Genomic DNA, 15381 nt, shown 5'->3' on the forward strand with positions numbered 1-15381 from the left:
GTAGGATTTTGTCATTTTCAGAGAGGCAGACTAATAACTACTAATTAAAGTTTTAATAAGTTGCTGGTGCCTTTGTGATTATCTTTTATTTGTACAGCTGAAAAACAAAAACTTGAGGAATCAAATCTTGATAGCACTTACTTGTGTCAACTTTAGTATTATCTGTTAACTGAGACCATTGGGTGAATGTTAAGATGTTACATGCCAACAACAGAGATAATAACCAAATACATCATCTTACAAAAATGTACAAAACTTGGATTTTCTTTGAACATTTTGGGGACACACTCACCCTTGTGCATCTCTCACGTTCTTTAAATGTCTTACCGAGTAGAAACGTGTGCTCCCCACACCCCCAACAAAAAGTCACTTTTTGTAAATCAAATTCCCATGTTGAAGTGTGGTGTGGAGTTGAAGACTCCTACAGAAAGCAGGTGCACAGCGAGCAAACAAATACTAAAAAAATAAGAAACTTTGTTTCACTACTTTCATGTTAACAATACCTTATGTCTGAAGTAAACTCAGCAAAACTCGCCCATCCCGCTTCTTTCTCTGTTGAGATTTCCCTTGTACTCCATCCACCTGAACTAGCTGCATCGGTAGTGGAGGCCACTGCATTTCCAGTATCCATTGGCACATCATCAAAGTTAGCTGTCCATCCAGCTTAAATAACAAAAAAAAATTAGAAAACAGAACAACTGTTAGCACTATAATCACATCAAAACGGCAAGTGCTTTTTCTGTACTTCAGCAGTCTCACCCGGAGCAATACACTGGTGACGTTTGTCATTTGGGCCTTTACATGGTTCAACATGTCTAATCTTTAAAGGCTGTAAGAAGACTTTATTTTCTGTTTGATATCAAACTATGGGGACAAAAGCTGTACAAATGTTGGTGTGCACCAATCTGACAAGATGACCACTTTAGCCACGGAGGCAAGAGGAGATGAGGAAAGTAAAGAGTGGAACTGAGGGTAGGAACTTTGAATGTTGGCAGTATGACTGGTAAGGGGAGAGAGTTAGCAGATATGATGGAGAGAAGGAAGGTTGATATATTATGCGTGAAGAGACTAAATGGAAGGGGAGTAAGGCCAGGTGGAATTGAGGGGGTTCAAATTTTTCTATCATGGTGTGAATAGGAGGAGAAATGGGGAAGGAGTCATTTTGAAGGAACAGCATGTCAAGAGTGTTTTGGAGGTGAAAAGAGTGTCAGGCAGAGTAATGATTATGAAGCTAGAAATTGGAGGTGTGATGATGAATGTTGTTAGTGCATATGCACCTCAAGTTGGGTGTGCGATGGGTTAGAAAGAAGATTACTGGAGTGAGTTGGATGAAGTGATGAACAGAAAGTGGTGATTGGAGCGGATTTCAATGGACATGTTGGTGAAGTGAACAGAGCAGACGAGGAGGTGATGGGTAGATATGTGTCAAGGAGAGGAATGAAGAAGGTTAGAGGACAGTGGATTTTGCCAAAAGGATGGACATGACTGTGGTGAATACGTATTTTAAGAAGAGGGAGGAACATACGGTGACATATAAGTTTGGAGGAAGATGCACACAGGCAGATGACATCCTATGCAGAAGAGTTGATCTGAAGGAGATTGAAGACTGCAAAGTGGTGGCAGGGAAAAGTGAAGTTAAGAGCATAGGATGGTGGTCTGTAGGATGATGTTGGAAATCAAGAAGAGGAAGAGAGTGAGGGCAGAGCCAAGGATCAAATGGTGGAAGTTGACAAAAGGAAGACTGCAAGGTTGAGTTTAGGGAGAAGTTGAGACAGGCACTGGGTGGCAGTGAAGAGTTACCAGACAACTGGGCAACTACAGCAGATGATGTAAGGGTGACAGCAAGAAGGGGGCTTGGTGTGACATCTGGAAAGAGGAAAAGGAAACCTGGTGGTGAAATGAGGAAATACAGGAGAGTATACAGAGGAAGAGGATGGCAGAGAAGAAGTGGGACAGTCAGAGAGATGCAGAAAGTAGACAAGAGTACAAGGAGATAAGGTGCAAGGTGAAGAGAGAGGTGGCGAAGGCTTAAGAAAAGGTGTATGATGAGTTGTAGGAGAGGTAGCACATTAAAGGAGGGAGAAAAGGACCAGTGGGCTACACAGGGGGGCCGAGCTGGGAAAGATGTGCAGCAGGTTAGGGTGATAAAGGATAAAGATGGAAACGTACTCACAAGTGAGGAGAGTGTGTTGAGAAGATGGAAAGAATACTTTGAGAGGCTGATGAATGAAGAGAACGAGAGAGAGAAGAGGTTGGATGATGTGGAGATAGAGAATCAGGAAGTACAACGATTTAGCAAAGAGGAAGTAAGGACAGCGATGAAGAGGATGAAGAATGGAAAGGCCGTTGGTCTAGATGACATACCTATGGAAGCACAGAGGTGTTTAGGAGAGATGGCAGTGGAGTTTCTAACCAGATCGTTTAATGGAATCTTGGAAAGTGAGAGGATGCACTGAGCAGTGCAGCAGACGTGTACTGGTGCCGATATTTAAGAATAAGGGGGATGTGCAGGACTGCAGTAACTACAGGGGGATAAAACTGATGAGCCACAGCATGAAGTTATGGGAAAGAGTAGTGGAAGCTCAGTTAAGAAGTGAGCAGCAGGATGGTTTCATGCCAAGAAAGAGCACCACAGATGTCATGTTTGCTCTGAGGATGTTGGAGAAGTTTAGAGAAGGAAAGAAGGAGCTGCAGTGCGTGTTTGTGGACCTGGAGAAAGCACATGATGGGGGCCTCAAGAGGAGCTGTGGTATTGTATGAGGAAGTCAGGAGTGGCAGAGAAGTACGTAAGAGTGGTACAGGATATGTACGAGGGAAGCGTGCCCGTGGTGAGGTCTGCGGTAGGAGTGACGGAGGTGGGATTACATCAGGGATCAGCTCTGAGCCCTTTCTTATTTGCAATGGTGGACAGATTGACAGAAGAGATTAGACAGGAGTCCCCATGGACTGTGATGTTTGCTGATGACATTGTGATCTGTAGAGAGAGTAGGGAGCAGGTTGAGGAGACCCTGGAGAGGTGGAGATATGAGAGGAGAGGAATGAATGTCAGTAGGACCACCAAGACAGAATACATGTGTGTGAATTAGAGGGAGGTCAGTGGAATGATGAGGATGAGGGGAGTAGAGTTGGCTGAAGGTGGATTAGTTGAAAATACTTGGGATCAACAGTACAGAGTAAAGGAGATTGTGGAAGAGAAGTGAAGAAGAGAGTGCAGGCAGGGTGGAATGGGTGGAGAAGAGCGTCAGGAGTGATTTGTGACAGACGAATATCAGCAAGAGTGAAAGGGAAGGTCTACAAGACGGTAGTGAGACCAGCTATGTTATATGGATTGGAGACGGTGGCAAGGACCAGAAAGCAGTAGACAGAGCTAGAGGTGGCAGAGGATGGACAGGATTAGAAATGAGGACATTAGAGGGCCAGCTCAAGTGGGACGGTTGGGAGACAAAGTCAGAGAGGCGAGATTGCGTTGGTTTGGACATGTGCAGAGGAGGGATGAGGGGTATATTGGAAGAAGGATGCGAAGGATAGAGCTGCCAGGGAATAGGAAAAGAGGAAGGCCTAAGAGGAGGTTTATGGATGTGGTGAGAGAGGACATGCAGGTGATGGCTGTAACAGAACAAGATGACGAGGACAGAAAGATATGGAAGAAGATGATCCACTGTGGAAACTCCTAACGGGAGCAGCCGAAAGAAGAAGTAGTAAAAAGTAACAAGATGTAGACATGAACTGTATAATGTGTGAAGGCTGATGGGCAAATATCAAACACTCACTTTCACAAAAGATGCCAGTACAATACGCCATCTTCCATGGTACAGCGGTAAGATCCACTGACTTATAATACAGAGATCATGAGTTTGAAACCTGCTCCACGGCAAATTTACCGCTTTCAGTAGTGAGCTGCTCTTATTGTTAATATTATACAATAAACACATTCATTTGATTTATAGGACTTTAAAAGTTAGCGCTTTATTTTCCACTTTGATTCTCTCAGTTACGATTATGATACAAAACACCCACCCCCATCCCACAACAAATTCAGATTTGCTTTAGTGTGATTTCTCATCAGTGGATTAGCCGGTTCCAGAATAATGTATTTCAATCAGCTCACACAATCCCAGATAGGCTGATCTAGATGAATGCGTGTTCACTACAAAACTTTTAAGACCATATATTATATTATATTATATTATATTATATTATATTATATTATATTATATTATATTATATTATATTATATTATATTATGTGTGACATTGATGATCATTCGCACCTGTTTGGTAGAATTGGTTGATCAGACACCTGACTAGAATCCTACAAAATCCCTGACTTTGTGCAAGTGGACCTATAAGAATTGATGCTGGTTTGAAGGCAAAAGGTAGTAACACCAAATATTGATTTGATTTAGATTTTTCGTTTGTTCATTCACTGCATTTTGTTGATTGATAAAAATAAATGATTAACACTTCCATTTTTGAAAGCATTCTTTGTTTACAGCATTTTTTCACACCTGTTTAAAACTTTTGCACAGTACTGTATATAAAGTATACTTTATACATGAAATATATGTTGTTGTACCTTGCATAACTGAATAACCCTTATGGCACAATAAAAATTCAATACATTTATGGTCACTACAGTATTTGGATTTAATAATCTTCATGTGGGAAAAGGCTGACTCACATAAATATGTAGAGCCGAATAATGCAGTCAAGGAGGTAGCACATTTCCTCATGTTTGGGTACTTTTCCAAAACTGTCCATGAGCCCCATACTTCAGCTGAATGTCACCCTGTAGTGTCAAAATCTCATCCTCCACTGTAGAGGAGTTTTAGGTGAAAGTGTTGCAATTTTTGATGCGGGTGAATCACCCTCAACATCTTCCCTAAATGCAGCGTTTCTCAACCTTTAAGTATTTGTGACCCAAGTTTTCATAATAGTTTTAATCATGCCCCCCTGACGTTTTTTGAAACCCTAATAAAATTTATTCCTATATTTTTTGCTGCCGATACACCGCTACAAGTTTAAAATTTTCCTACGGAATAGTGAAAATTATGCCACATATGGCAACATTCGCGCCCCCTTTTGCTTTGGTGTGTCTGGCTTTGCTTTTGAATTCAGCAGAGTGAAAAATGACGGCTGTCCGATTAATTGCGATTTTAGTTCCCTCTCCTTTCTCAAATCGCTTTTCAGAAGGAAGTCAGTTTCGTAGTTTTTATGAACAGTTCGAAAGTGCCTTTCCACATTTTCCTTCTGTGGAATATCAATGATAGTTTGAGAGATCAGACAAATGCACTTTGATTGTGACATTGTGAGAAAAAAAAAAATCATTTTCCAATTCCACATCCAGCCCATAACAACAAATCCCCCCCAACCCCTAACAAATTTTTTTACATCCCTTCTTTAGTCGATATAAATTGGAAGGCTAACTAGATCACTTGGATAGCCGGAGTTTTGCAGTAGCTCGTGCGTGTGGAATGACCAGTGTGTTAGAAGAAAAGAGATCTCAGACTGGCCGCCCTGTATGTCAATCAAGTGGCAAATGCCATAGGGAGGATATATGACAGACTATCGTTAAAAAAAATTTTTTTTTTGAATGCAACGCAATCGATCGATGCATTGAGCACCCCTGGCCTAGACGATTAAAGTGTCATGTCCATGTACATCAGTTTCAGAGTTCGCTGCTCCTTTTGAATTTTTGGATTTCATTAAATCAAAAACAAAAGTGCATGAAGTAGTAACAGAATTAAACATTTTCTTTTCACCTCAGATTGAGAAGATTGTTATTTAAACCCAAAAACATAACATTTGTATTAAGACTACCTGGCAAATCCTAAACATCCCTGTGCGAGTGTGGTTCTCACCCCAGTGCCCAGTTGCTGCCTAACTACTACCAGAACCAGAATAGGCTTCAGCTCCCCATGATCCTCTATGTCAGGTCAGGACATTTTATTTTTTTTTTTCCTTTCCAAGGAAATCATACAACTGATTTGCGACCTTAGACAGGTAATTCTCAGTCCTCCACTTTTTTTGTTTACAGTGATCCCTCGCTATATCGTGCTTCGCCTTTCGCGGCTTCACTCCATCGCGGATTTTATATGTAAGCATATTTAAATATATATCGCGGATTTTTTGCTGGTTCGCGGATTTCTGCGGACAATGGGTCTTTTAATTTCTGGTACATGCTTCCTCAGTTGGTTTGCCCAGTTGATTTCATACAAGGGACGCTATTGGCAGATGGCTGAGAAGCTACCCAGCTTACATTTCTCTTTCTCTTGTGCTGACTTTCTCTGATCCTGACGTAGGGGGATTGAGCAGGGGGGCTGTTCGCACACCTAGACGATACGGACGCTCGTCTAAAAATGCTGAAAGATTATCTTCACGTTGCTATCTTTTGTGCAGCTGCTTCCTGAAACGACATGCTGCACGATGCTTCGCATACTTAAAAGTTCGAAGGGCACGTATTGATTTTTGACTGAAAAACAAACTCTGTCTCTCTCTCTTTGTCTGCTCCTGACGGAGGGGGTGTGAGCTGCCGCCTTCAACAGCTTTGTGCCGCGGTGCTTCGCATACTTAACAGCCAAACAGCCCTATTGATTTGTTTGCTAGAGATTGTTTTCTCTATCTATGTGACATTCTGTGCTCCTGACACGCACTCCTTTGAAGAGGAAGATATGTTTGCATTCTTTTAATTGTGAGACAGAACTGTCATCTCTGTCTTGTCATGGAGCACGGTTTAAACTTTTGAAAAAGAGACAAATGTTTGTTTGCAGTGTTTGAATAACGTTCCTGTCTCTCTACAACCTCCTGTGTTTCTGCACAAATCTGTGACCCAAGCATGACAATATAAAAATAACCATATACACATATGGTTTCTACTTTGCGGATTTTCTTATTTCGCGGGTGGCTCTGGGACGCAACCCCCGCGATGGAGGAGGGATTACTGTACTTTCCTTCCAAATATTTAATTAAAGTAGATACTACATGATGAATACACACAGATATGAATAAATACAAGTTAGATGGACAACTACTGGATTCTTTGTCATTTCCATCTTAGTGGAATAAGTAATAGTAAGCGGAATTAGTAATAAGTAGCCATTCAAAACAGTGAACACAGCTGCTTAAAACTAAGATAACCAGACAAAAGTAGGGAATCTTAACAAGACAGACAACTAAAACAAAATATTACACTGTACACAAATGAGTGCTTCACCAGCCAAATGACTATTCATTAAGAAAAGGGGTTGGAACAAAAACCTGCAGCCATTACAGCCGTACAGGACCAACTTTGCTTCCCTCTGCTCTTGCAGAAAAAGCACAAAAAATGGATGAGGAACGTGAGGGGGAGTGGGGGATATGGGGGAATAAAATAACTAAAAAGAAAAACCAAAAACTTTATGAGAAGCTTGCCAAAGGCACAGAGTGATAAAAGCACACCACTCACTTTCGCCTGTGTCCACCTCCATTCGGTCATCTACATTGGCACTATTCTGCTCAAACAGATCTCGCTTCACCACATCCTCCTCTTCTGAGTCAGTGCTTTCTTCACTATCAGTGCTTCCTGAGCTTCTGAAGAGAGACATTAAATGTAAAATGAACACTGATATCAGGCTAAGAGGAAATCAAAAATGAAAATTAGCCTTGGTAGAAACAACCAGAAACGTGAATACAAATCCAGCTCCTTTACACACTCATGTGAAAATAATACCTTTAGATTTAAACACAGAGGAAAAAGGTGCTCAACTACCTGTGACGTCTTTGTTTTTCTGGTGCAAATGCTACGTCTTTTTCGTCCCATATATCCTCCTCATCAGAGCCAGTGTCCTCAAACTGCTGAATTCTCTCTTTACAACAAGCCTCAAACAAGGCAATGTTAGCCTGCAACCAAAAAATAAAATATTAACCCCACAATTCTAGGCCACAGCTCATCTTAACACGCCAATACACACACATCATCCTGATTCTGTAACACAAGTGTGACCTCAGAGAAGTGTACAAGTGCACAGAGTGCAGACGGGATCAGGCCAAATTACATTCATCCATCAATTAGATTCAAACTGGAGACTGAAGAGATGGCAGACACACAGCTGTTAACCTTCAAAAGCGACACAATCTTAGTAACAGACGGCACTACCCTGACAGAAGAATGGCTTCTATCCACATTCATTAGTACAAAAATGTAGGTTCCAAATTGATCTGAGGTTTCTATATAAAACATTGAATTTGGCATCAAGCAGGAGGAGTTATAAATGTATTCGGCCTTTTTTTTAATCCACTTTTTATACTGAAGGATTGTGTGAAGGTGCAGATTGGTGTGAGAGGAATGAGAAAAAAAGAAAACTTCCATGGAACACCAGTCTAGTACAGGGCACAATCAGCCTTAATTAGTTGGCTGTGTGTTATCAATGAAACCAATTTTGTCATCTCAGGGATGAAGCTGAGCACTTAGAATCTTGTTATGCTCTCTCTAATTCATTCATTGAGTTCACGCAAACACAAAACTTTAGCGCAGTCTTACTTCATTCATGAGCACAAACTACAGCAAAATGCCAGAAGTGGACATTAAGCCCAACGGACATTTAAATCTTACCCAACTAATTTCTCCTAAAACCATTTTTCCCTCTAGCACCCTTTTTTTCTTATAGAAGAACTCATTTACACAGTCTACTATACTGACTCCCTTCATTATTTTAAACTGATCATCCATGCCATAATCATTTGCTTAAACTGAAAAGGTGAAACTCCTTCAGCAGGTCCTCAGTCAGCTTACTTGTTTTCCTCTGGACTTTCTCTAGTGCTGTTGTGTCTTTTTCTGTAGCCTTGAGACCAAACCGCACACAGCACTCCGGATGAGGCCTCACTCATGTGGAATAAAACTTCAGCATAACTTCCTTTGATTTGTACTCCACACATCAGGGGGCTATAAAATTTAACATCCTATTATCCTTCTTAATCACTGTCCAATGTCTGTATGTGAACAATGACCAGACCGCTACGACTCCCCAATACATTTCATAAGGAGTACTTTCAAACTTCAAACTCCTGTTGTGAATTCAAGCCTACTTTAACTCCAATGCATAATGCTTTATATTTACTTAATGTTAAATTTTATTTGTAACAAATCTGTTCCCTCCTCTGTTCTGCCCATGTACCTCTGGAAAAATTCAATTGATTCAACATTATCTGCCTTTCCACCCAGTTTAGTATTATCTGCAAAGCTTATGACTTTATTACTTTTACTTGATCATTTATACTAAATTGTGCAGCGACTCAGCACTCACCCCGACAAAACTTCAATTAACAAATTCCTCTACCCATAAACCTGTTTTTAGTGCTTAAGCAAACTTTGCACCCTGAAACTGGAAATTATCAATATAGTCTGATACGTAGCCGCTCTCATGTGGGACCTCATCAAAAGGTTTGTGAAAAGGTAAATAATCTGACGGGCACCTATGTCACCAGGGGCTTTTTCGCTTGTTCTTACAATTCCAATATAACTATCCAAACATGATCACCAAATTGAAGCGCATGCTAACTTCTCACTAATTTGTCAGGTCTTCACATATGATGCTCCATCTTTACCTTACTTTCTCCCATTAATTTTTCCTTGAAATATGTTAATCTTTCAGGCCTTTAGCTACAGTGCAATCAGACAACTTCAGGTGTATCCCACTCTACTGTCCATCACTAGGATCTCCGAACTGACTAGGAAAGACACACACCAGTCTACAGAATGGCCAACAGGTGAGTAAAAGCTACAAAAACATGTCTGCACCATTGAAGGTTCTGGAGAGCACTGTGGCCTCCATAAATGGAAGTTTAGAGCAACCACCACTTTTAAAAGAGCTGGCTGTGCAGCCAAATTGAGCAATCAGGGGAGGAAATGAATGGTGAACAAGATCCCGATGGTCACTCTGGCTGAGCTCCACAGAATTTGCATGGAAAAAGGAGAAACGTCCAGAAGGACAACCATAACTGCAACACTCCACTGATCTGGACTTTATGACAAGTGTGACCAGGCGAAAACCTTTCCTCAGTAAGCAAAAAGGCACCTAAAGGACCTTCAGACAATGAGAAATAAGATTCTAAGATCTGATGTACCCAAGATTGAACTGTTTAGCCTCAATTCTTAGAACCATGTCTGGAGGAAACCAGGCACCGCTCATCACCTGCACAGTGCCATTCCAATGACGAAGCACGGTGGTGGCAGCATCAGGGACTGAAATACTAGACTGGGGTGTGAGAAAGTCAAACAGAGCAAGGTACAAAGATATCCTTAATGAAACCATGCCTCCAAGTGCTCAGGGCCTTAGACTGAGCTGAAAGGTCATCTTCCAACAGGACAAAGCACCCTACTACCCTGGTGCACTACGCACCACCTTCCTTGTGATAGCCAAAGTGTGATGTTGTCGAAGCACTGGTGGGGTGGTTTGCTTTCACCTTGAATTCCCAATTGTGTTGAAGCTTTGGGGAGGCCGTGAGTCACAATCACATCAAATCAATGAAATCCCAATCGCATCAAAACAATAGGGATTGGTTGGTAGTCCTGTAAAGACCCAACCTGCTCCTAATCCTAGGATTTGTTTCATCCAGTAAACAGAAAAGACATTTTCCCCACATATGAAATATCGAGTCTCTTGGAAATCCTGTGGTGATTTGACAGTAAAGACAGAGACCCGAAACTTGAGCCCTAATCAAACATGATTTAGAAACCTGAACACTGCTGTCTGATGGTCTCCATCCACCCTGACAGAGTTTGAGAGGATTTGCAGAGAGAAATGGCAGAAAATGTACAATAACTGTGCCATTTGCCAAGCGTCAAGTGCAGAATACACTTGTAAGTGTAAGTGCGACAAAGACACATAAATACCTGCACAAAGTGACCTGTGTTTAGGAGTTCATAGCAATATGATCATTATGATCAAAGAAGAATGTTAGGGCATGAAGAACAACAAGATGCGATTACCATGAAGCCATAATGTTCTAACGTGAAAACAATACACTGTCTTGGCAAAATGAAACAATTTAGTTTGCTCTATATGAACCACTGTTATTTTCAAAAATGGAGGATTAGAAATTTCCTAGTTTAATTTATTTTAGCCCAAGGCAGCAACATAGCCAAATGTGAAAAAAGTGAAGAAGTCTGAATACTGCGCAGTACATAAAAAGGGAAGAGGGCTGATTTAAGTAAATCCCCTGGTTCCAGTCTTGAAAAATTTCACGTAGATATTTTTGAGAAATGCATATCAAGGGTTTCTATCTGTCACTAACCCAATTGCTAATCACTAGCTTCCTTAATCAGTAACGGCCCCGGTCATGTTAGTTATTAGCCTATTTAATCCAAGCAGCACTGCTGTTTGTTTCAGGCATTGTGGTGAACCCACAAATAGGATCGCAGTAAATATCCGAGCAATTCATCATAATGTAAATGACTGGAAAACGGAATGAACAAGGAGCTATAAAGCTCACTAACTCAACGTGGCCCTGGCTTGCTGCATTTCATTGAGTCAGAAGATTAAAGTGCTATTGCCTGAACTGAAAAAATACTTTAAAGTGTCTTAGGTTTAGAAAGATAATTGAATGTGTTTGAGATAAAATGTGCATGGCTAAATAAATTTGATCATTAGTTGAATATAGTTGTCAGAAATAACACGTGTCCATGCACATCGATGTGAAGTGTTACCACTATACACAAAAGCAATGCAGCAAAAAGGCCAATTTGCACACATGGTACATATCCCTCTTATAAAGAGAAAACACCTAAAACACCGGCAGTACTTACACTCTCATTTGTGTTCAATGTAAAATTGATGTCAGATATTCTGTCAAAGGGAATACTGTGAAAGTAACAAGAAAAGTGTAAATATTAAGGATAACAAAGCAGCACACAAACTGAATAGGAACCTTTAAACAATGAACAAAATCAAAATAAAGGAAGGAGAATATTGGAATAAAAACCAGACCAGCCACCAATCATAGAATTTTCAAAAAGCTTCAAGCAGAAAACCCAAACATAGAAGACATACAAACGTTCCAAACATGGGGCCCAAAACTAATCTGCAATCACGTTTCCAATTCACAAACAATTATCTTGCTTTATGAACCATTAATTGATAAAGTAAACCAATAATCACATTTTAGAGGTTTCAATAGCTAAAAATAAAACTTAAATTACAGTCGCGAAAGTCTCTGAATGTCAAGTGTATTAGAAGGACAATTAGAGGCAGAGACATGACAACAAACCACCTCCTTGACTAAATTACATCAATCCCCATTAGAGTCAAAGGTTAATAAAATACAAGAACACCACATTTACAGCCATGCATTGTGAAATGAAGATTAAACCAAGAGAGTCATTTTAGCCATCCAAGGTAAATTATAATTTGTCAAAGAAGAAGCTGTTGCTAAAATTGCATTCAAATACGAAAATACATACAATATGTAGGAACAGAGGCCATTCTAATACCCTTATAAATAATTTTGAAGAAATAAGATTGAAACACCCCATTTCCAAAACCTCCACCCACACATTTGTTCAATCAAATATTAAAATGGCCATTTTTCAAGAACTGAAGAGAAAGGCAGCATGCAGAGAAATGAAATACTCACTCGACGACGTCATCCTGGTCAGCAAATTCCTCGTCACTGAAGCCAAACTGGTCAATAAAATTGGACGTCATTTGTTGCATCTGATAATCAGAAAAGGCCTGGCAAACCCAGGACCAACGATAGTGATATAGTCTTGACACTAGAGGAGCTCAAGTACTTAAATGTAACAAGACCTTTAAACACATTTACAGAGAGATTCAAAATAAACTCCTTGATAAGTTAGGAGCACCTACACCACTACACTTGTGCTTTAGTCCGTTAATAACTGAAAGAGGTCAACACTGCTTCTCAGATGGGGTGGCTGTGATGTGGCTCTAAAACATGGTGACAGTCAATACATTTCTTGCTGCCATCCAAGAACATGAATTTCACAGCCTCTTCATACACCTCAATAGAGTGGTACCTAAAACTAAGGTTTAAACATAGATGCTTATATGGCATGACATTTACAAATGAACCAGAGTGTGCCAAGCTGGCTTTAAATACTTGAGTAAGAGGAGATGATCTGCGAATGATGGGCTTCATAAGCAAGTAGACAAGAGAGTTTAAAGACTAAATTTGCACTGTCATGAGGCATCCTCGCCACTCTGGTGTTGTAAGTAAATGACGCTGGACTTGCACCTTTGATATTATTTGTCTTACATATTCAGCGTACTACAAAGTACATTTAGAAAAAGCATCAGGCCAGCCACACCACACATGCTTTTTTCATTTTGCCTACCTTCACCTCCATGAGCAACACCACTAAGAAAATGTACTGGCACTTTCATTGCTGTGCAGTGCTGAGGGCTCCATTCACACTGGAGGTTGGTATGTTGAACTTTGAGAGCCCTGTGTGTATGCGAGCGACTGCTGCGTCTGAGAAGTGAAAAGTGTGAGCATTGGGGATAAGCGATTCCATTACTCTAAAGTCTAATATGTTTATGAAATACATGCAGGGAACCCAAACCATTAACAAAAATAAAACCAAAAGGTCCCTTCATGAGGTCCTTAACAATTCTGGAAAAAGGGCTACAGTGTGATGTTCAGCAGGAGCCACAAATCACAAAGGACATGTTTTGAGTATACACACACTCATACTCCATTGGGACTCTGATTTTGTTGTATTTTTTAAAATATATACTCATATAAATGCATTTTGGATACTAATATAAAAGTCAAAGTACATCTCTATCTAGTAAAGATATGCCATCTATGGTGACAATTACAATGATCTTAAATTTGGTTATTTATTAATGCTTTCAAATACATAGAAGAGGCAGCATCACTCTTCACTGTTGCCCCTAAACTCCGCAGACAGCCACGAATGGCCCAGCATCTATGATTTCTAAGCCAATCCAAGTGTCTACCACCCAGTAGCACTCAACTCCATTAAAACAATGCCTTGGCAATTTAGTGAAAGACATCTAATGACAGAGACACAGCCTTTCTGAGATAACCACCTATGTGCCTATTATGCAAACAGAAACCACCCTAATCTTTATCTTGCCTTATCTTCACATTTTCACCATTTAATCTCTTGTCTCTATGTACTTTGTTATTTTCTCAGCAAATTAAACCGTGAAGATAAACTTCACATTTTCTTGTATAAACAGGACTAAAAGGAAAGCCTTAAACTTCCTTATTCTCTGCCTCTCCTACCCACTCACGAGAACATCACCTCATTACCAAATGTAATGCTGCATTTATACCCTCTTTGTTCATCTTTCCTCTACGACTACTTAATTTTTCACTTCACTTCTTCCTGCACTCCTGTCTATGGACAGACTACGAGACTAGCGTTCTCTCCTCCTCATCTAGATGCCAACTGCATGCTTGTGTGTCTCCTAACGGGCAGTGAAAAGCCTGCACTCTTCATTCTTCACAGCCCCAAAATCAGACTAATCCTTACTACTCAAGTTACTAAAACCCTAGCTCAGGTTGAAATACACATCTGCCAGAGCACTCTCTCCATTTTCACTGCTTCACCTAACTTTGCCCACACTGCTTACCACCTACAAGATCACTCCTTTCTAAGCTTCCACAAGAGAAAATGGATTTCCCTGGCAGGGTTTCTTGACTTGTGTGAATAACATTGAGCAGCTCTCCCTTTTTCATGTAAATTATAAATTTTAATTTACATGTAGAAATATCTTGGGAGTAGAGGCCCGGATGACTACCATGTCCAGAATTTTGGCTTCAAACACCATACCCGGTCATTGTCTGTGTGGAGTTTCCATATTCTCTCCATGTCACCTGAATTTTTCCTGTCTAAATTCCCAAGGACATGTAGATTATGTTAATTGGGGACTCTAAATTGACTCCAGTGTGACCGACTGTGTGTGTGTGTGTGTGTGTGCGCACGCACACCAAATGAGGGACTGATACTTTGTCCAGGGCTTTCCTGCCAACCACACATTGATTCTATGATTAAGTTATTTTGAGATTGCATGCATGTCCCTTTGGACTAATTTGCTTCAAAAGGGCCTAGGAAACGCATGCTTGCAATCTGTGTTTAAACTGAGTCTGTTAGAACTAATGAATTATTAGAATTCATGTATAATTCAGGAAAAGAGGACTTAATTTAAATAAGAATTACTTATTCTTCTGGCAATGTTGAGGTCTAAGTAAGCCGTTCACTCAGTGATCATGGACTATGCTAGTATGGAGTGGGACAGTTCAAGCTGTGAAAGGCAATATATCACCGCCCATTTAAAACTGTTCACCTGTGAAAGGAAATGGAGCCACAGAACAGCCACCCTTAATTTGTGTTAACATAAAATAATGAAATTAA

General features: G+C 40.4%; 1 protein-coding gene across 5 annotated transcripts in view; it reads right to left on the reverse strand.

Annotated features, from left to right (window-relative positions):
- ppp6r3 (protein phosphatase 6, regulatory subunit 3) overlaps positions 1 to 15381 on the reverse strand; it is a 163914-nt gene that overhangs the window by 26980 nt on the left and 121553 nt on the right. For 3 of the 5 annotated variants that reach the window (XM_051923420.1, XM_028796152.2, XM_051923419.1), the window contains exons 17-21: positions 12609 to 12706; positions 11782 to 11836; positions 7747 to 7877; positions 7444 to 7568; positions 504 to 663 (exon numbers count right to left, since the gene is read on the reverse strand). In XM_051923420.1, coding sequence (XP_051779380.1) covers positions 504 to 663; positions 7444 to 7568; positions 7747 to 7877; positions 11782 to 11836; positions 12609 to 12706 — 569 coding nt within the window. The remainder of the gene's footprint in view (positions 1 to 503; positions 664 to 7443; positions 7569 to 7746; positions 7878 to 11781; positions 11837 to 12608; positions 12707 to 15381) is intronic. The other 2 variants (XM_051923422.1, XM_051923421.1) reach the window with 2 other exon arrangements.

Source organism: Erpetoichthys calabaricus, chromosome 2, assembly GCF_900747795.2.
Source record: "Erpetoichthys calabaricus chromosome 2, fErpCal1.3, whole genome shotgun sequence".
NCBI classification, from domain to species: Eukaryota; Metazoa; Chordata; class Cladistia; order Polypteriformes; family Polypteridae; genus Erpetoichthys; species Erpetoichthys calabaricus.